The 22,327-nt window shown below is 41.3% G+C and overlaps 2 protein-coding genes across 5 annotated transcripts in view; both read right to left on the bottom strand.

Moving 5' to 3' along the window:
• sertad4 (SERTA domain containing 4) overlaps window positions 1-9,739 on the bottom strand; it is a 20,670-nt gene extending 10,931 nt beyond the window's left edge. Inside the window, exon 1 of the mRNA XM_005922266.3 lies at window positions 6,548-9,739. The gene's annotated coding sequence lies outside the window, so the exon portion shown is untranslated. The remainder of the gene's footprint in view (window positions 1-6,547) is intronic.
• Window positions 9,740-9,844: 105 nt separating this feature from the next.
• Window positions 9,845-22,327, bottom strand: part of syt14a (synaptotagmin XIVa) — a 55,346-nt gene continuing 42,863 nt past the window's right edge. For 2 of the 4 annotated variants that reach the window (XM_042220779.1, XM_042220778.1), the window contains 3 exons: window positions 21,857-22,046; window positions 21,291-21,368; window positions 9,845-16,138 (listed from right to left, as the gene is read on the bottom strand). In XM_042220779.1, coding sequence (XP_042076713.1) covers window positions 15,825-16,138; window positions 21,291-21,368; window positions 21,857-22,046 — 582 coding nt within the window. In that variant the 3' untranslated portion in view covers window positions 9,845-15,824. The remainder of the gene's footprint in view (window positions 16,139-21,290; window positions 21,369-21,856; window positions 22,047-22,327) is intronic. The other 2 variants (XM_005922267.3, XM_005922268.3) reach the window with 2 other exon arrangements.

Raw genomic sequence — 22,327 nt, 5'->3', positions numbered from 1 at the left:
GTGCTAAGAGTTTACTCCCTGTTTCTTTGGCCAGGTTTTTACTTCAAGCCTTAGGGGAGCAGATAGCAGGGAAAAGATGTCTGTGGTTTTCGCATCAAAATAGATCCCGGACGGCCTGAGAGCATCGCACACAAACATGCGATGTGTCACGACGTAACAACCACGCAGAATCAAGCAGATAAATTGTGCAACAGGGAATTGCGCAGAGGACACAAGTGTGTTGGCAAGATTTTGTTCTGCCAGCCAGAGCAACAAGAGCACAAATTCTGACAAGGAGCAACTACGGTATGTTTGCAGTCCTCAAATCTTAATAAAATAAATAAATAAATAACCTGCTGCAGATGTTATGTAGCTCTAGATAAGTAGGTAATATTATAAGTGTGAACACTGGGGTCATGATTAGGTGCTTCTGGGTAAAAAAATGACCTTTGACACAGAGATATGGAAATGTGGAAACATCAATGTAACTGCAGTTTCTTCTCTTTTAATGAGTAAATTAATTCCTTTTTAATTTTAATTATGGTCCAAAAGATGAAAAATCTGTAACACTAAATTATTATTATTCAAGTTTAAAATACAAATTGGGATATATCAAAGTTTCTATAATAAAGTCCAAAAATGAACGAGTTCTGTATTTCCTGAGGTGCTCGGTCACTGAAGGGCTCCTTTGATGGCACTGAATGCCAGTAAGGTGAAGTGAAATGCATTTAATACAATGCATTATAAAGCAGTGGGTATCAAACTCTCTGGCCCCAAAGCACAGAAAAAGGGCAAACCAAAATTTCAACACGCATCTGCCTAAAAAACCTGACGTCAGTTCTCGACTTTAATGTCAGATGAGGGCCCTTTTGAGCACGACACCGACATTTCTTTTTGCTTTTAAAAACACTTTGTCTACTTCAGAAGAGCTGACGGTCTGATAAACTCTCTCTCATATTTCATTTCCAGGTGCCTTTACAGCTGGTATGGCACCATGTTGGTTGGGACTAATATCATACATTTAAATTGTATTAATTGCTTTTTGTACCTCTGCAGTAATAATAGCACACCCAGGCTTGCTGTGGGACACCGTCTGGAAGATATAAAGCCCTGAGAAGCACAATGATATTGACCTTATGCATATGCATGAAACAAAAAAAAGGCTTTTAAAAATTCACTGTCAACAGCGTCAGCTCCTGTCACTGTCAGCCTTTGTGTGTGTCAGTACTTGCTCCTGCACAGATACAGGCAGGTGCGTGCGTGTGCTGGCAGTTTGTGTGGTGGACCAAATCTAAGCGACACATCTCCACAGTGGGAAGATAAGTGGGTGTAGCCCTGAAAGAGCTGCCTGTGGTTGCGTTGACGGGAGTTTCAACAGCAGGCTTCCTCAGAGCTCTGTGATCTCACGGCAGGCACTTTGGATCTCGCAGGAAGAGGAAAAAGTTGAGTGTCGGCACTGCCTTCGCTGCTCCCTTGCTTTTCTTTATAGTGTGATGCCTGCTGCCTCTGCTCACACACAGACACTGAATGCTGATGTGATGTGACGGGGACAGCGGCACTGAAACCTGTCACATGTGGAGTACCTGTTGTGTCTAGAGATACCTGGCCAGATGCATCAATACAACACGTGGTCTTTTCTATCCTCAGTCTCGCTTTCACTACAGAGGCTTTCAAATACTGAAAGCTTCTAGAAATGTGCATCTGACTGCAAATGCAAATAAAGTACAATTAAATGTGGCACAAAAGCAGCCAGAAACCCTTTCGGCAACTCAAAACTTTAAACAGCATCATCTATAATATGGATACAGAAATGTGTACTAACGAGAGCTTACACAGTCAATAAATGTCATTCCAAAAGGATGCAGCTGCTTGCACTGATTCTGCGCTTCATTAACTGCATTTCCACCCACCTGTTTGTGTAACACAGAGTTAAAATAGCACCTTCAAAGTGCGAAGCTGAGAGTTGGTGAATCAGAAAATGTGACAAAGAGCAACGGAAACAAACTGTACATAAAGTGATACAGCGAGACAAAAAAATAGAGAATAAACTCAAATATATGTGAAGCAACGAGCTCCTCAGATTAATACAAGAAACACACAAAAGAATGCAACAAATCCTGGCTTTCTATCGCTTTGGGGTTGACTGGTTTTGCCGTTGTAATGTTAAAAATGTTAATTTAGTAGCGTGTCTGCCTCAAAATTCAACTCACTAAATAATTGACCACTAAAAGAACTTGGAGTTGCATTTGTGTCAGCGATCATTTTCCACTTATGCAACGCCAGGTCATTTTGGACGCAGGCTAGCAGGATATTGGAGGCATCCTTCTCCCCAGCAAAACTTTCCACTTCCTCCCAGGTGATTCTGAAGCGTTCCGAGGCCAGATAAATAATAAAGTCTCCAGTCGGCTGTTCATGGAAAACCTTCAAGTCACCCATGAGGCACCCATGAGGCACCCTGACCCAATGCCCACATCACCTCAGCTGGCTCCCGTTGGCATGAAGAAGCGGCTGGAAAACTGTATACAATGAATTTCTCATTATGCAGGACAAGGGAACATAGTGCTGTGAACACCTCACAGTGTATGGTCACTGTTAACCATTGAGGAACAAATAACAGTGTGGAAGTCTGAGCTAGCAGCTATAATGTGGTGACCGTCTGATTGTTTTAATTAGCTCCTTTGGCGTGCTTTATCCAGTTTAAAGCCAACATGCTTCCAGCTTCATCCCAGACTGGTGACCTATCCAGGGTGTATCCTGTTTATCATCCCCCACTTATCCAATTCAGCAACCCTGAACTGGATAAGAGGAAGAAAATGGATGAATAAAACCAGTATAATCCCATCTGTGAGGAGTTCATAAAATCAGTCGGAAATATTGGACTAATTGTGGTTATTTGGAAATTCTGAAAAGTTTAAAGTAAAACTTATTAATCAATCAATTGAAACAGAATAAAATCCCTGCTTTAGTATAATAAAATACCCACAATGTGTTTTTTATTATTATTAGCATTTTGTTTCTTTTTAACACTATTATTAGTATACACGATGCATTAAAAAACGAATGTTATTTAATAAAAATACATAAAATATAAACAGAGATTTAGATGCTGACACACTTTGCATAAAAAAATAAGTACTGCAGGTTAATACCAGCTGGCAGAGAGTGGCAGGATGACTAATAAACTCTATGAGAGAGGATGAACTGAGGGTGATCAGCATACTTTAACTGAGAACTGTAAGCTAACACGCAGCCCACTTCTTCTCAATATGGAGAAGCTACGACCCATCAACGCGCCTGTTGAAGTGGGGGCGGATAGTGTGCGCGAGTGCTGGCATCAGAGGGTGAAGCAGCGAGAGGGAACAGATAGAGAGTAGATAATAGCTTTCATGACATCAAGATCTCCTTCAGAATAGCAACAACAAGGCGCTGTGAGCCATGAATCAAAACTGAGACACTCAAATGGAAAGCAATTAGCCCCCTGCTAGTGAAGTGGACCGCAGTCAAACAGAAGCAGTAGCCATGCTGACTAAATCAGAGAGAAACGCTGCAGAGGTGTGAACAAAAAGTCAATCAACAGGTTTTTTTAAGAGATTTAAAAAAGCCCCGAGACACATGTCAACAGGGCTCGTATCGCTGGCCTTGTCGACAGACGTGGGCAGATACTGGATGCTTTTTCCTGTTTTTTGGTGTTATGTTCATTAGTAATGCAATGACGACTTTAAAATGGTCAGTTATGGTTACAAAAAGGACTCCTGTGTGCTAATAAATGCCAAAACCAAGCTGAACCCCCCCCCCAAATAAACACTGATTTATGACCAGAATTTCACCAGTGGTACACATCTGGCAATACAAAAAAAAAAATCACAAATAAGTCCAGCTACTCTGAATGTCCCAATTAAAATTGAAATACAGCACGAGGCAAAATTCCCACCATCTGAGCTGGAGCTGTGCAGACTCTAAGGCAGTGGAGTTATGCTTTTATTTGGTCCAGATTTACGTTTTCTATCGAGCAGCTACAGAAAGCAAAAATGATTTCTGTCTGGTGTTTGTTTCAAGGTCAAAAACTGCAGCTCCCCAAGTAACTGCCTCCTCTGCTCTTACGCTAGTATTTTCTTTCTTTGCTTTTTTCTCCTTTTTGCGTTGCATCTTTGATTGTGCTTGTGCCAGCGTGCAGCCTGTCAGGAGCTATCAGAGGGGCCGTCTTGGCCGCGGTGGCGTGACTAAGCTGGGTTCAGGGCCCTCGAGGTTTTCACCGGGCGCTCTTCTTGCTGAGCGGTGACACATGTGTTGTGACAGGGAAGCTGCATTATGGACTATCTGGGGACGGCTTGTTGTGGCTGTGAGGGTTCACGGGCCGGGGTTGTGTGTGAGTACGTCACTGCCGATGCTCCCAGAGGTGGACATGCCGCACATTAAAGACAAGCAAGGGCATCGTGTGTGTTTGTGTACAAAAAACAAAAGAAGGAAAAGCCACCACATTGTCAGATGACAGTATAACAAATCCACTTTGCTTCTTCCTTCTGAACCTGTGCATGAAACCAAAGGTGATTTTTTTTTTAAGCTAATAAAAAAATGGGAGTGAAATCCTCCAAGACTGCACATGTGTTAGCAGTTATGATAAGTGATTAACTACTTTTCCTTTCTGGAATGTGAGGCATTTTGAAGCAGTGTTTGTACATGTTGCATTAATTCTGTCAGGTCTAAATTCACCCCAGACACCCACACTAAAGCACTGAAAGAAACCTTTGAGAAAATTCCTCTTGAGCCGCAGGATCTCGAGCTGTAAATACTGCCCGTGAGCTCCTTGCTATAAGCGAGAGCCGTGTCACACCTTCCTCTATTTTTACACTTAATTGTGCAGAAACAAACTTGCGTTATCCTTTCCTCTGAAGTTGCTCTCCGTCCTTGTGTGTCATTCTGGAGCACAAAGGAGCATTCATGATGGGAAAGCTGTGCCTGAGGGGGGGGAGGAAAAAAAAAAAGTCTGGGGCTACACCCTGCGGTCCTGACACACACACAAAAACACTCACTAAAGCAGCTCAACTTGTCTTGGCTGAGACCTTTTACACAAAACAGAGCAGGGAAAGAGAGGGACAAAGGGGATGATGTGAAGCCAGCCAGCTATCATCACCACTGACGTCCCTTCAGCATTATTTTTCCAGACTTTCCTTTGCAGTGGAGTCTCTATAATCCACTACATCTATCCTTTTTCTGCTTTTCTGCCTAATTACATACCAGTGCAGGTTTGGTTATGAGCCGCACACTTGTTAATTTTATGCTTGGCACCAGTGCGCTGAATCTCCTTAAGCGTACACTACATGTCTGCTAAGAGCCATGTTTTGCAATGCTGCTCCAGATGTGAGTCTCTGCGCCCCACTGAGGGAGATGAATAGCTGGGGGGGCTGCAGGCTACCTACAGGTTCACATCCTTAATGAGCAGAAGAGTCTGCTGAGAGCGAGATATGATTGATAGCTCAGCAACAGAACTGAAAGGGGGAAATCACAGTGAGGCTTTTGATAAAGACGGTGGGGTGGAGGGGCTCTGGCAGGCGGCAAAGAGAAGGGATCTGGCATCGGACTTGCCCGAGCTGGATGCCAAGAAGCCGTCCACCGTGCTGCAGAAGCCCTGACGCTTCCTCTTGTTACAACGCCTCTCGTCTGTACTGTCTGACCTGGATGTTTCTCCCTGTTGCGTGCTTCACTATATTCCACATAGCACTTTTCACCCCCCTCCAAGGGAAACAAATAGCAAAGGTGGAATTCCTGGCAAGTGACTCCGGATGTTGTTGGCAGCGAGAGGAGGTGAAGCGCATCCAACACTATTACCAGCCGGCTGCACTCGAAGCCTTTATTTCACCAAAACAGCAGATACAGAAAGAGATGATGTTTATTTATTGCCTTCACTCCATTACGCATGCCAGGCTGGAATTTTTTAATCCCATCTGGGGCTAACAGGGTGTTAATAGTCCACCCTGGGAGCAGTGGATGCTTGTGACTCTAAGCCCGAGAAAGCACAGAAATGACATCAAGGAGACAACAGAAGATCAGGATTGAGCTAAATCGCCTAAAAGCCTGTCCTTTCAGAAGGCAGCAGTAATACAGGCAACCGCCACTTCAGGATTTGCAGCCAAGAGCAGTCGCCACAAAAATAATGAAGTGAGGCTGGATGGGTGCCAGGAGGGTGGCTGGTTATGTCAGCCTGCGTAATGTGTAGGACCTGGGTGTCTGTCATGTCAAACCAGTGAGCTATTGAGCGCCCCGATTCTCATTAGTCCCGCAGGTAGCAAGATCTAAATCAGGTTTATCCAACAGTTTACTCAGGTCGGTAAAATCAGGAGGACGCACAAAAACAGTTTCAATAAACATTTTCCATTCACAACTTAACATGTAGCACATTAAAACAAAATCATAAGCTACTGTTTAACAAGCAGACTGAAAACAAGGACCGCGCAGTGATTCAAAAACGAACCGAGACCATTTACTACTTCATTTTAATAGCCTACTTTTACTTTCCAGCGCCGGGATCCTGAGCACGTTCACACATTAGAGCGAGCAGATATGATCTTACCTGACTTGAATTGTTTGGACCTCGTCCTCGGCTCCACACTTGCTTTGTGGTAACGGCAGGAATCCAAGGTGCGTTAATGAAAAACGAAAAAACAACAACAACCAACTACTAAATAAATACTACCGCGTCCTCCGGCGGCTCTGCCTCGGTCTAATTTTAGACTCCTGGCAGACACGCGAGGCGCACAGGCGGGTTTAAATACTACTTGTGTAATTACCAGTTAATTAGCGACTTGTCTACATACTAATCAGTGAGCGCGCGCCGTTTTTCTTACTGCACCCGCGCGTTTTTCTAGACTGCAAAGGTTGACAGATGCTGCAGCTGTTTAATTTGATGTTTTCTTGTCTTCTCTTCGGCGGAGGGATAAAGGCGAGCCCCAGCGCTGTCTGTGGTAGTCCATTCACGGTGCTTCTCCGCGCAGAGGGTCCCGAGCTGCTCCCGTCGGTTGACAGTTAATATGAACGTGCGGCGGAGAGAAAACAACAGCAGCAGCGCCGCAGCTCCATCCCGACCAGTACTGCTGAGGAGTTCACGGCCTGCTCGGAACTTCCCCCACTCTCCCGTTCTGAGTGACTTATCGCGCCCGCGTTATTGTATGTCGATTAATTTTATATTATTTTTGCAAAAAGCACCCGCAGAAGAGCGTTTTTATTAACACGTGATAGGTTGTTATGTGGGGGATCCCTGGGTACAAATTAAAAGTCAGCCAATTCCAATGTCATGTCCACGTGGTCGAGACGACCTGCCGAAGTTCAAAGCCACCATCAGAATGAGGAAGAAAGGTAATTTAAGTGAGTTTGAAGGTGGCGTGGTTGTTTGTGCCAGATGGGCTGGTCTGAGTGTTTCAGAAACTGCTGATCTACTGTAATTTCCCAACACGGTCATCTCTAAGGTTTTCAGAAAACGGTCAGAGAAAGAGAAAACATCCAGTGAGCAGCAGTTCTCTGGAAGATACCAAAGGTTACAGGAAAATGGCCAGATTGCTTTGAGCTGCTAGGAAGGCAACAGCAACTCAGATAACCACAAGTTACAACAAAGTTATGCAGAAGAGCATCTCTGAACACATAACACATCCTAAAACATTGAAGCGGCTGCACTAGAGCTGCAGAAGAGCACACTAGGTGTCACCTGCCAGCACAGAACACAGCAGAAGCACAGCTGCAGCTTTGTGATGCTATCGTGGGAACATGGACCAAAGTCTGAGAGGAACGTTTCCAGAACTTTGTTGAATCCATGCTATGAAGAATTAAGACCGTTGTAAAGGCAGAACCAAAACTATAAAGTATCTGTTATTAAGTGGAAAATGAAACAGCTTGTGCTTTTTTTTAATTGTTTTTCATCAGGATTATGTGTAGCTACTGTTGCTGTTTATTCCTCGTCTCAGTCCTTTTACTCCATCAGTATATGGGATGACACGAAAATATAAATATGCAAATACTTTTGGTAATAAAAATAGATTTCACGTGCTGCTTTCTGTGCCCAGAATGCTCATTGGATAATCTGACCAGTGTAAGACAGACACATGGGTAAAATTCTGTAACATGTTGTAATAAAGTACAAATACTGTCCAAGGATGCCGGTGTCCCAAGTTCCTTTTCTTAGTTCCTTCAATAAACAAATACGTCATTGAAAAATATTGTGAATTTAAAAAATATATATATGTATTTTTTTTGCATGGCTTTTGTTTTTCAGAGGATAAGGTAGAAGAAGATATTAGCTAATTATTGTGCAAGTTAGAGACTAGTTTCTAAACAATCATTACTTTCCTTATAAGTATATTGTATGTAGCATAAACATCCACCTTGGCCCCAATAATCCAGCATCCCTCAGGCTCAAATTTAAACCTGTTAATCAGTAGTTGAGAATAATTTGAATCCAAGTTGCAGACAATGGGTATTGCTTAATCTACTTAATATTTTCTTTATTAACCACTTTACATAATCCCCTGGTCTCTAAAAAGCGTGTACTTCGGCTTTTGCCTGGAGCCATCAAATGTTGGTATTCTGCAGACACTCTGTAGGGCTGTTGATGCTCGCTGGAGAAATGAAATCACCTCAGTGTTTGGATTATAGTTAATGAAGCCAAGTGCTGCAGCAGTGTGCGTGCCTTTTTGTAAGTTTGGATGCTTTCGTTCATATCTGCCTGAAGAACTACTTTCTCTTCTACTTACTAAAATCTCCTTCAGCTTCAGTTAAGTTTAACTAATGTCAGTAAATTAATGCCTCTTTTGTTTGTTTTGCAGGACTACTTATTGCTCAGCCATCCTGGCAGTTGCTTATTGTTTTTATTGGCTACACCATTGACTTCATTTACTTTCTCAAACGTCCACGTGCCCTCTGGCTGTAATAATATAATTTCCGACAGCACCTGAAGGATTCTAACAGCTTTTTTTTTTTTTCAGACAGGTTGTGTGTTGGAAGATCTGCTCTGCAGGGATGTGACCGACAAAGAGAGGGGAGGGAGCAAACCCCTCTCATCTGTTATGCATTTCCCCTTTGATTCCACAGCAGCCACTGAATCTTATTTTCCAGTGTTTCTCCCTGAGAGCACTTTGTTCTGCGTTCAGCTGTGGAACGTGTCGGGGAACACAGTTAATTGTGAAAACCTTGTATCTCTGATCTTGTTTTCTCTCTCTTTACCTTCTTTTCATATGTAGCTCAAACTACTGCTGGGTGTCAGGATCACACAAAGCAGAGGTGTCACTTCACCACAGCAAAGTCCCCGACAAGAGGGGGGGGAGGGCTGACAGCTTTAAAGTTGTCTGTCTGTGCAATAAAAATGAAGCTGGAATTAATTACACTCTTGTACAACAAGTGCAAACATATTTAGGTGTAGAGTAACAGATATCCACCTAAAGATGTGTTTTGTTTTTCTTAACGTTCCATTTCTGTGCCATTTTTAGGATTTCTGCAACAGAGAGGTATTTAGATGTACACTCGGGTGTAGCTATGATATCTTTGCCTGTGGGGCAGAAACGTTCATCAAAAGATGCCACTGTACAAGTGAGCCCCTCTCAGCATGAGCTGCAGGCAGTCTGATTTCGAGAAACAACACCGCCACGCTTATTTTGAATTCATGCAAATTTCGGTGGTTTACATTTAACGGAGGAGAGTTAAAGTTTATAAAGTAAGTGAAGTTCAAACATTGACAAAAAAAAAAAAAAAAAAAAAAAAACAGGATGCAATGGTTGCTCCACCTGTTGGTTATTTTGTGGAAATGCAATATAAGGCAAATTTTAGGACATTGATTCAAATGCAACACACAATTCAATAAAAAAAAAAACCCTGATGATGTTTCTTTGTTTTTTTTTCTTTTTTAAACAATATCATCACATAGAAATTCTCTATCAGAAGTCAATTAATAAGACAGTTTACAAATCAAAGTCAGTCCAAAGTACAGGAGAAAAATACATTTACAGATACGTTAAGACACTGTAACACAAGGTTGCTGAGTGAAAAACAGTAAGGCACCGATGCCTCTGTGGCATAGGTAGTGTCTAAAAAATAAAATAAAATCACAAATTAAAACCAGCCTTAAAAACCAGAAAATTCTTAAAATCTTGTAAATTAAACGAAAGCGTAAGAAACGATGCAGCAAACGTACAAGTCTGAACACGTAATTAGTGGAACACAGCCTGTGAAAGATTAACACATTCAGAGCTCGTCAAAGGGATGTTAAACAGGTTTCTGTCGTTTGGTACGGAAGCAAAAGAAGACCAGCAGAGTTTAAATGTGTACACTGCACTGAATTTAAATGTACAGAGATCTGTTTTTAATTCCCTGATTGGAAATTTTACTTCTGTTTTTGTAAACAGACCACATTAAACAGAAAATTCATGTGTCAAAAGTTTGAAGAAGTAAAGATGAACAACAGCAAACGACCCTGAACTAACCTAAAACTTTAAATTCTGCATTTTAAAATGACTTTCAAGTATATTCACTTGTTTCTAAAGCACTTCATGGTCTCACATGCTGGCAGCAGATGAAGTAGTTGGCCCTCGGGTCCTTGAGCAGCTGCTTGAGGACAAAAATGTTTGTTTCAGTTGATGAAATTAGTAGATTCTCTTTCCTAAAAAAAAACCCAAAATGCACTGCTCTATTGCAGAGGAGTCAAATTATTGCCCTCCAACAAGCAAGGAAAACAACTTTGAAGAAGCTGAAAGTACTAAAGCCGGGTTAAGAAATGTACAACACATTATTGAAATCTGGAAAGAAAAAAAAAACTTGACTGATCATGATCACAATCACTTAAAAACTTGGTGAAATCAGATTCGACCACAGTCATCATAGATATGAAATTAAGAGAACTACACAGCTGTGTAGTCTTAAGAAAACCACTTATCTGTGTGGCTAATCAGAAAAAATGGGCTGCACGTTGCTGGGATCATAAGGACTGGACTCTGGGGCAATGGTAAAAGGTCATGTGGTCCAGATTTACCTTGCTCTAGACTTATGGCTAACTAACGAGGGATGGATGAAGTCATGCGCCCATCATGCCTCGTACCTGCTGGGCAAGCCTTAGGTTCAGCAAATTTTACGTTTAAAAAAAATGAGGTTAGCTGACTTCCTGAATATACTGGTACATATATATGCTGATATACTCACAGCTTTAACATAGTGAATGACCAGGTTTTTCCATCAATGGATGTTTTTCTCCCCTGATGTCACGGGCATATTCAAAGATGACCATGGCAGGCTTCATTGGGCTCGGATTTCGAAAGAGGGGCTCAGGGAGAAAACTTGTGACTTGGTTTTCACATACATATCGACCACAACAGAGTCCAGATCTTAAGGCCACTGAGAATATTTGGGATTTCTGCCTCTCCCATTGTCAAACAAGATAATAGTGAGAAATGAATGCAGTTCTAGATGGAAAAAAATGCTGGATAAATTTATCAAAATGATCCCACGTTGAATGCTGTCATCAGAGCTAAAGGCAGTCCAGATTGTATGATGTTGTTCCTTTTGTGATAGTATTGCTTTCTGGTTTTTGCAAACTCTAAAAACACTTTAACAACATTTCTGAAGTGTTACAACGTGAAAGCATTTTCATTTTTTCAAATCTATAAACGTAACAGTATCTAGAAGTCAAATGTTTTGGTCTTCTTTTGCTTCCGTATTTGGAGGGAACATGAATCATGGATCAAGTGTTACGGATAACATTTCCAGTTGGTTTTCAGGTACTAATTCTCTCCAGCATAATTATATTTTCAGAGAAGAGGATTTTTTTCCCAGCAGTGTTAATATTTTTCATCTGTTACTTTACTGATAATAATATTGTAATATTATTAACTATGGGGCCTGTGATCCCACTTTAATATATCCCTGCACGTCTTCTGTTGAATTCCACCCCCCCCTTTTTCTCCCCCCCACAGGTAATCAAATATCACACTATACAAATTCACTCAAAGGCTCCAGGCTGATCCTATAAAATAAAAACCTTTTGGATTCAGATTACAGGTGCATCTCTACACTTCCAAATGAGCTTTGGTCTTTCGCATTGTGTGTTTCACTGTTGTGCTGTAAAGGCTGTGCTTCTGTTTCAAGCTGTTAGAAAGCATCAAAGCTGAGAAGTCTTGACAGATTGCTTTGAGATGAACTCAGCCGGTCTCCATCACACCCCTCTCTGGTTTTAGAAAAGGGAACGTAAATAAGACCTGAGCTATAAGACGTGTGTTGCTTCCCCCACGTAAACAAACTGAATCATAAAGACTAGCAATTCAAACAGTATTGCTCACGGAGTCGGTTAATATTTGATTCACTAATAACTGGCTTGACACATTTTCTTCTCCCGGCTGCTGATACAAAAATAGATAAAACAGTTACTAATATAAAGCATATGTCAGACAATCAGGACTTGGCTTGTTTTCTTCTAATAACCAGTAATTGAAATCAGAAAAGGTTACACCCAACAAGAAAATGCAACAACTCTACCTACATCACAGCCCCCTCCCACGCCCCCTTTACTGTACCTTCTCCAGTCAACACACACACACGCACACACACACTTGGTAAACACTGCACAAAGCTACCTTTCACCACAACCACAGGCACAGTAAAGAGTATATATATATTTTTTATCTGTATATGAAACGCAAAGATAAAGCGGCTGCAGCTAAAAAGCCCGTAGACAGTCTGCAGGGTTGTCGGTGCTCGCTGCCGTAATGAAATCGCCTCAAAAGTTTGAATTCCCTCCAGCGAGGCTGAGTGGTGCTGCACTGTGTGTGCTTTCTGTAAGTGTGGATGCAGGTCTGTGTGCTCTCAGGGTGTGTCTGTGTTTTGAACTCTTTAAGAAGTTGATGAACTGACTAAAAACCATAAGGCAAGGGCTTCTGTGTAGACACCCACAGCTCTCTTATAGCACCAGAGCAGGTTAGAAAAAGGTAACAAGTAGGATTTAGTCTCACCTGTTAGCTGTGATTTAATGAGCCGTTTATATTCAAAAAGGTGTCGGAAATTTCTTTAAAGAATCGTGACATTGCGTGTAACCTTCGAATGAAAAGTCATGTTCACAAAACCATCTAACTAACCTACATATAGCATATCCCAGTCAGTCAATGTGTCCTCCAACTGGTGTTTTCTATAAATATTCGACAATCTGAAACACTCATTTCTTCTTCATGATCACTATTGAATGTCATCTCGACACAAACCCTGGCAGTGATGTCAGGGCGTGTCTGACACCTTCTATTATTCTTCACATTTATTTATTCTACTTAAGCTTGAGAAGCTATGCTTGTAACTCAGTAGTGTCGGCAGAGAGGAATTCATTAAAGTGTAATAATTCTCACTCAATCTACAGCCATGAAAAAGAAAGTATCAATTCTAAGGTTTTACTTATCAGGACAAAATAAATGTGGTCGGTAACAGAGGGGCGTACTAAAAACTGTTCACCTGACGATGTACTTTTAAGACCAGCTAAGTCCTAGATTATTTTTAACATTTTTTCCTGATACATAAAAACCTTAGAATTGACTTTGTTTTTCTTATGACTGCCTTATACCCTCCCACCACCCTGAATGAAACTGCACAGGTTACAATGCAGCGTGATGAAATAAACTTTGGTAAAGGACATTTAAAATTGAAAAAGTCCGTATATTCACTTTATAATTGTCCCATTTATGGTTACCCTGGACGGAGCATGTGGCATGCATGTTTCTAAAATGATGTGATAGTGATTAAAGCTGCAGTCAGAAGAAAGGTGAACAAACAAAATAAGAAAATGAAAAGTCCTCTTCCTCTTGTGCTCCCTTCTCTGTTCTAAACATCCACTAAAATATAATTTCTGATTTAAGACATGATCGTTACCAATCAGCTGGTCACATCTGATAAAAAGACCTGCCAGTGCAAAGTCTCCGGTCACAGTCCAGATCTTCTAAAGCCTGAAGACAGAGGGAAGGTGAACTGTAGGAGGTTAAATGTCATTTTTTGGTCCAAAGAGAAAGAGTCAGTGCAGTTAGCATGACCAGTAATGGTAGCTCTGTGTATCCACACCTCCGACTCACACATCAGACATCTGGAGAAGTTCTATGGACTATGTAAAAGATGGACACCATAAAGGCGTTCATTGGTTTGGACTCAGTATTTTTGCTATACTAGGTTTTTGGACCCAGAATTAATGATATGTAGACAAAAGAGTGGAGTGAGAGATTTCTTGGATGGTTTGTACCACACAGCAAGCTCTTTTATGTGTTAGACAATTCTATTAGAGGTGCTCCAAACAGCATAAACACAGTGGAGAGATCCAGTTCAGTGACTCCAATTAGTAGAGAATGGGCTTAGCTGATGGACCATAAACAGACTATAAACATTTTAATGATTTTAATGCTTTACATTGGGCATTTTAAAGTGGGAGTCTATGGGGACTGACTCACGTTTGGAACCAACCTCAAATGGTTTTTGCGCTTACACACTGGTGTCTCTTTTTTTCTTTTAGCTTTGGAAGTTCCTGTTTGCTGTTAGACCGGCCTTTTGCTTCTTTGTTTACAGGTCCTTATCCATGGCTCCTTATCTCTTCTAATTGCTTTATCTTTTTTGATTTACCATTAATGCATTCTGACTGAGTTAAATGTTTTGCTGTTGCTGTTTGGATTGTCACTCTTTGTTATATCCTAAACAAGCTAAGGCTTGCACTTTGAGGTACATGAACCTCATTCCCAATGTAAGAACTAGGATTTTATGGAAGTTCCATGGTGACTAGTTTTACCTCCCCCATGAGTCCCTTTTTACTATCTATGACTGAATGGGTTCTCAGTCATCTAATGGTAATCTAAAGTGTTTGAACTGAAGGCAGCTGCACTCGCTTTAGGTTCCTGAAGAGGTTTTACTTTTCATTCAGAAGATTGTTTTCAGTTCTAAAGACTGATTCGGAGTGCTGTCTAGTGCGCCACCTAAGATCATGAGTTATGCTTACGTAAGTAGAGGCGTGAATCCAAAATCTGAACATTTGTATTTTACAGTCTCTTCTTCTTTAGGTGCAAATAACCCTTTCAGGTGAGAGGTGACGATGTCTTCAAAAACCTAAAAGGAGTCCAGCTGCCTTTGACTGAAGCACTTCAGATTGCTTGTAGTATTTTAAAGAAGTACAGGAACCTTCAAGTGGGTCTTGCAGTTAAGAAGCTTTTTTCCTTTTTAATTATTTTACAGTCCCTATTTTACACCATTGTAGAACTGCCATTTTAAAATCTGCCAAACTTTTTGTGCTTTTGAAGTCGATGGGGATGACACAATGGTAATGTCCAGCCTCGTTTGACATTTCCAGGTAAGAAGTTGTCTCTAGCTAAATTTTAAGGTAAGGATCTGCTAAGAGGTGGTCTGGAAAATATTTGTTAAAAAAATATAATTACAAAAATTAAAACCTTCTTTAGAAACTCCTACTTGTATTTCTGCGGCTGGAGGTGTGGGTACATATGGCTACCAGGTGTAATTTGCTCAATGATCTTTAGCCCCAGCTAAACCGGCTCAGCAGACAAAAAGATGCCATCTACAAAAACTTAAAGGTCATTACACGGCAGTATGTGGAAAATAGCATGTCTCATCATAAAACTAATTCATGACTGTTTAGTCAAACAGAGCCATGAAATCGCTTATGCCATGCCGAGCTGAGAAACTGAGTGCAGATGTGGTTGTGTTCCCGTCTCTTCATCACCACTGACGCTGGTTCATTGGACGGCATCGCACTCCCGCTTCCCAGTTGAACATTTCCATTTCCTGCCCATCTGGGACAACGACGGCGGCGGCGCCGTGTAGCTATGCCCGCGCGCCATCTTGCTGTGCCATTAAGATTCCAGCAAGCTGTGCCAGCGGCAAACCTGCTGTCCTTTAGACTCTTTCATCTGAGTCCAGTGGGTGAGCTCCTCCTCTCCAGAGCTGTTGAGGCCCAGCGAAATCCAACCAATCATCTCCTTGCGCTTCATGCTGCGCTTGTTGTAGACGGATAGGATGAGCGTGACGTCCGAGAGCTGGAAAAGAGCTACCTGGAAGACAAACGTCTCTTTGTAGGTTGGGTTGGGCTGACCTCGACAGATGGAGGTCTTACACTTGGACATCTCATGGCCCATGGAGTTAAGTAAGGTCAGCTTAACATATGTATCTAGAGAGGAAGCAGGTGGAGGAGAGAGTTACAAGGGAAATGATACATCTTTATATATATATTTTAAACCGTGAGATTCTACAATAGCTTTGTAGTAGTAAAAAAAAGGAAAGAAAATAATTCAGGCACCAGACTTAAATAATAGACCCTTTGTGCAAAATCCTTATGTTTCTTCACCTTTCCTCTTAGTAATCAGCCATGACGACCTGCTGCAGCTGTTTCCTCTGCAGCAAAGAATGACACATTTTCTCCACAAAGCATTCACTTCTGTAATAATGTCACAGCGGATGATATATAAGAGCATGACCACATAGGATGCGTTTTTTCTCCTGATCAAACACAAAGCACAGCTGTGAGCGCAGGGAGCGTTACTTCAGTCTTGTTGCTATGCGACTACTGATGTCTAATCTGAAATGGGGGATAATGCTGAAGATGAAAACTGACTGGAGAAAGTTAGTCATACGTTTGCTTGGGTTTGAAAGGATTAGGAGCTCCTTCTGAAACGAACCATGTAGCCAAAATTAATTAATTCTGGTTACGTGGTTCATCACAAATTACCATGAAGAGCTGCTATTATTTGACATAATGACTTATGCTAAAACTTTAGAGCCCAAGGCAGTCCCAAGACATGCTTTGTCCAAAATGTGACTCACATATTGTGCAGGATATACAGGTCTGCTGACACTAAATGAGAATCTGGGTGAGAGGTGTCAGAAACATAAGGGAAATACAAGACATTCGAAAAAGCCTTGAATAAAATCTATGGAGGAACTGCGTAACAGAAAAGAACCGGGAAAAATAAGAAGGTTAAGTTGTTGCACTGAGTGTTTTTCATGATTTATGAATTGAATGCCACTGCTCAGTTCATGGAGACTCCATTTGTTTCATGCATGTCTAAAAATTTGATTACTGCTTCCATTTAAAAACATTTCTTGCCAGCATTAAAGTGTTAATATGACCAATAGCTATATCATGTTCAGAGGGAAATAAAGAAAAATATAGATTTTATTTAGATTTTTTGGGTGTCATGCATTTGCCCTTATGACTTTGGCAATAGACACTTACTGTAACCCAGATTCACACTGGATTTATTTTTCTTTCACTATGCAAAGAGGTCTTCTTCAGTTTTCCCGTTAAGGTCTATTTCTCTCAAGCAGACTCTTTTCTGTGTATGGGCACACGCGTTTTTCTTTCATCATGCCAGAAACTTGTTCAGAAAAGCTTGAACTGACGTTGTTGTTAATTATATATCTGTAGAAAATCATTTTTTAAAATGTGTTTAGTATTGTTTTTCCATAAATTCCCAACTCCAGTGTGTCCAGGGCAGACCCAGAATGGTGAAACACTTCACTGGGAGGTATTCTATTCAAATGCCAGAAGTACCTCAGCTGGGTCTCTCAGTCTGTAGGAGTTGTGGTTCCACTTTGAGCTCCTTCTGAATGGCTGAGCGACTCCCCTGGCGAGCCCAAACACTCATGGGAGGAACTTCATTTCACCGCTTTTTTCTGCAAACGTATTCTTTCGGGCACTGCTCACAGTGTTTGGCTGTGAAGGTAGGAGGGACTGGTACAACTCCAAACTCAAAAAAAGTTGTGTCACTGTGTAAAATGCAAATACATTCAGAATTTGCTTTTCTCATAATCCCATATTTCATCCACAATAAAACAGAGAAAAACAGGTCATATATTTAAATTAAAACATTTTACTTTTTGACTCATTTTGAATTGTTTTGGCAGCAACATGTCTCGAAAACGTTTGGAAAAGTAAGTGATATTACAAAGAAACAGCTGGAAGATCATTTTGCAAATAAGTTCATTCGCAACAGTCAGTAGCATAAAAAGAGCATCTTAGAGAAGCAGAGTTTCTCAGAGGTAAATACAGGCAGAGGTTCACCAGACTGTCTGCAAACTGTGGAAGAATTTCAGAATACGCAAAATTCAAAACTGTCAACATGTTATAATCTATAGTACCAAATATCAAATGAAAGAATCTAGAGAAACCTTTGTGTGTGAGGGACACGACCAAAAATCTGTATTGGATGCCCTTGAAAAAGGCATGATTGCTTAATGGAAATCAGTGCATGGGCTTAGAAACATTTCCACAAATCACTGTCTGTGAACACAGTTCACTGTGCCATCCACAAATGCAGGTTAAGGCTCTGGACGCTGCAGCATTCTGACTACAGGGAAGAAGGAACATCCAGATTGTTATCAGCGCTGTTCAAAAGCCTGCATGCTTGATGCTATGGGGTGTATTAGTCCCTACGGACTTGGCTGCCTACAAATCTGATCGCATCTTTTTAAAGAGAGTTCTGCATCCATAACAACAGATCGGACACGGATGGGACAACCTTCCTCTCCCAGAAGCCCAGCAACTGGTGTCATGGGTTCCCACATGTTTACAGACTGGTGTTAAAATAACACAGTAGTAAACTTGATCTTGTCCCAACTTTTTTAATGCGTGTTGCTGCCATCAAGTATAAACTGTGCCAATATTTTCCTTAAAATAGTGAATTCTCTCTAAGTTTTGTTGTGAATAAAATAAGAGTTTATGAGACTTGCAAATTATTGCACTTTATTTTACACAGCTTCATTGAAATTTAGCTTGTAAATTGGCCGCTTCACCTTCACACTCGGCTCACTCTTCACCAGAGTGGCACATCGTCTGCATTGATGCATCAATCCTGCTAGCCTCCTGTTCCACTCCTCCCCAGCTCCTTATCAAGACCCAGAGGCAATTGAACGCGTCCACTTGAGGCGCAACTTGTTATCAAGACCCCGACGTACTTGAACTCCTCCAAGTGGGGCAGCAATTCATTTCCAACCTGGAGTGGGCAGTCCACCCTTGTCTGGCTGAGAACTGTGGCCTTAAATTTGGAGGCGCCAGTTCTCATTGCTCAAGGAAGCTTGCACAACCAAATGATCTGCAAAAAACCCTACTGCCCTCTGCCGCTGCACTAGAAACTCTTTAAATAATCTAATTTTTAATAATCTGATGAATAAAAATGATCATTTCATTTGTTAGTATTTATTTTAATAGTTGCGTTATGCAACTAATGCAAGCATGTTGCCAGGTTTTCATGCATATAGGGGCTTTTAATGTGAAACAGAACAGAAAAAGCACTTACTACTAGTACGACTGCTGGTGCATAATTGTAATATGTTATTATATGACGCTTTCAGATGAGATATGAAAAAACATATTTAGCTCAAGACCCTAGCAATCAAAGACAGAACATAATATATCGAGTCGGGATTAAAGTATCTAAGAATTCTGAGCTTAGAAGCACGACTTGTACCTCTGATACTCGCAGTTTGCGACATTTTCCACCTTTTATTACCCCGCTGATCACATTCCAAAAAACAAAATCCCGATAAAGCTCATTCATTTAGCCCAGAAGAGGAAAAAGCAAAAAGGAAAAACACTGCCATTATCAAGTGATTTCAGCATTCACGCTTTCCTTATTCACTCCTCATTTCAATGCAGAAATCATGGCACAAACTGAAGCCATAAATCCAGCGGAAAGTAAGCGAGGCAAGACTGGCAATCACAATGGATCTTTGAGAGTGTTTTGCCCCTCGTCTACAACCATACTCTGTAATAATGCTGTGTATTATGTTCCAGTCTAAGAGGGGTATAAGGAATGAATTGCTGAGGGTTTCATGCTGTCGAGTGCCAGCTGCCTTCCAACGCCTAGCTCACCGCCTTCAATCACACATTCAGTTGCTCTCTTTGACATAAAAGCAGAGTGAAAAAAATAGCCTTGATTTCTTTTTTGACTGCTGCTGAATGGGCTCTGTAGAGCTGTGGATGTCTTAAGTGGTCAGTAGCGGTGATGCATGGCTCTTTGGCATTGTTGCTGAATGAGAGGGGCTGCGGCTGATGATTAACTTGACTCGTCGGCTCGGTACTGTTTTGAAATGGCAGAAAAGAAGCTTTGAAATTGCTCCGCATCTTTCACCGTGCTCTTTCCACTTTGTAAGGACGCACAAAGTCAATCAAGGCCTTCGTGAGGATTTTGCACAAAGGTTTTTTTCAGTGTTGCCAGATGCGACTATTTTCCAAGTACAATTTGAAGACTATAAAGTATGTGGATATGCTATTCAAGAATGCACAAACAATATCAAAATCTGACAGCTAGTTATTAGTTAGAGACATTCACGAATACATGGAACATGGCAATTAATGGGAGGACAGTACAGTGTGGCTTTTAGATGAATATTTATGCAACTCTATTACAGAAGTCCTGTTTATGTTTCATATGCTGGAAGCAAAGCCGAAAAATGTAAAATGTGCAAAGCGTACTGTTCGAATTAGGCCAGCACTCAATGACAACATCTCCTTCTTGCTGGCTATCAGACACCAAGAAAACTAGACTGACATAGCATGAAAAAGGCTGAGTGAAAACACGAAGGACTTCCAGGCAACACAAGAAACGGGCAAAGGAGGCAGGAGGGGGTATCTCAGATGCATGCGTGATGTGATACGCATTCAGAAATACAGCAAGAAGACTTACAGTACAACAGCCGAGCATCTTCATGGATGAGAGTTAAAATGCAATAAGAGTCCTATGGTCCAAAGCTTACATGAATTTAAAGAAAGTCATATTTCAGGTTTTATGGGAAAAGCTTATCTTATCAAAACTGTTTCCAAGTGAGAATTTAGTTACATTTTTTTCAACTTATTTGGGATGGGTGCAAAGAGCTTGGGCTCCCAATATTGCATAAACAGTTGCTGTTATATGTAATTTACATTTTTATAGCAACAATTGTTTCATACTGTAAAACCTATAAATTACAGAGAGACAAAGTTAATCACAATTATCATGTGATCCAGTAAGAGTAAGCACTTGGCAACGGTGGGAGTGAAGAACTCCCTTTTAAGAGGAAGACATGAGGAAAACCAAGCTCAGGAAGCGGCAGCCATCTGATGCAACCGACTGGGGGATGAGGCGACATTGAGTCAATCCAACATACTACAGCATCAAATTAGATATATATTAATGATAGAAGCCAGTTAAATTAGTGTGTCTCCAATCAACAGCTATTCCATTTACTTAAATCTATTTGCATCCATGAAGATGTATTTAAAAAAAAAAAAAGGATGTGAAATTAACACTGATGACACTTTACAGGGAAGAACAGAAACTCACCTCTGATAATATAAACCTGTCCACCTATCAAGTGTTTTAGACAACAGAACAGTCCATCTGACAACAAGGGTTGGACAGCAGTAAGAAAAACAGCGGACCAAGATGTCAAAAAGGTAGTAGGGTGAGAGAGTTTCAGGTGCAGACATAACAGAAGATGCAAGGAAAGAGAAACAGGGTCAGAAGGCCAACAACAACAACATTTGCACAAAGTTCAACAAGAGGCAGTTTTTGTTTGAACTTGCTGCTCAGATCCCTGGAAGCTGACTGAGGAGGCTGACTGGGAAATGAGGGAAACCAGAGGAAAACTGAAAAGCAGGTGGTGGCCGAGATAGAGTACACTATCTCTGATTCGGAGAAGTTATACGCTGTGCATAGTCCCTCTCTGACTGGACGTAAGGAAGCGCATAGTATGTAAAATATATAGACTTTGACTACAGATGTTTACAGGAGATACAAACTCCTATGCACAGGCTCAACTTGTCCTCTTCCGCTCTAGCATTTGAAACATTAAAAGTGTTTTCCTGCTCTTTCTCGAACTGGACAACAAAACGTTTTAGGGTACTTACTGGGTGGTTTGTTAGCAGCCAGGTTTTTGAAGTGGATGCCTTTGATGACTTCCACAGAGAGACGTCCTGTTGTGGCGTTGTAAACCAGGCCCACGAGGATCTCCGGTGTGGAAGCCTGACTGACTGACTGGAATGACGAGGCGCTTTCACTGCATGTCATATCTGAGAGGCTGACCTGGGATTCGCCACCCTGAAAGAGTTGGCAAACATTCAGAACATTCTTAATATCAGTTTTTAATTGTTAAGGATTTTCCAAAACACAAATGAATTACAATTCAAACAGCAGTTCACTACACCCTCCCTTTACTGCTCTGTCCCAGCAGGACGTCAGACTCCTTACTTGGTCATTGTACTGAATTTTTCGCATTCATCGATCACGTCAAGTAATCACTCTCAGACAGACCGGTGAGGTACGCAAATAACTGCCATCTACTTTATAAACACAGACAGATTGCTAGCATGTTTCAATCA

This window comes from Haplochromis burtoni, unplaced genomic scaffold, assembly GCF_018398535.1.
Source record: "Haplochromis burtoni strain Fernald_Lab_line unplaced genomic scaffold, NCSU_Asbu1 Contig_55, whole genome shotgun sequence".
Lineage (NCBI taxonomy): Eukaryota > Metazoa > Chordata > Actinopteri > Cichliformes > Cichlidae > Haplochromis > Haplochromis burtoni.
This window is presented reverse-complemented; position numbering and strand designations above follow the sequence as displayed.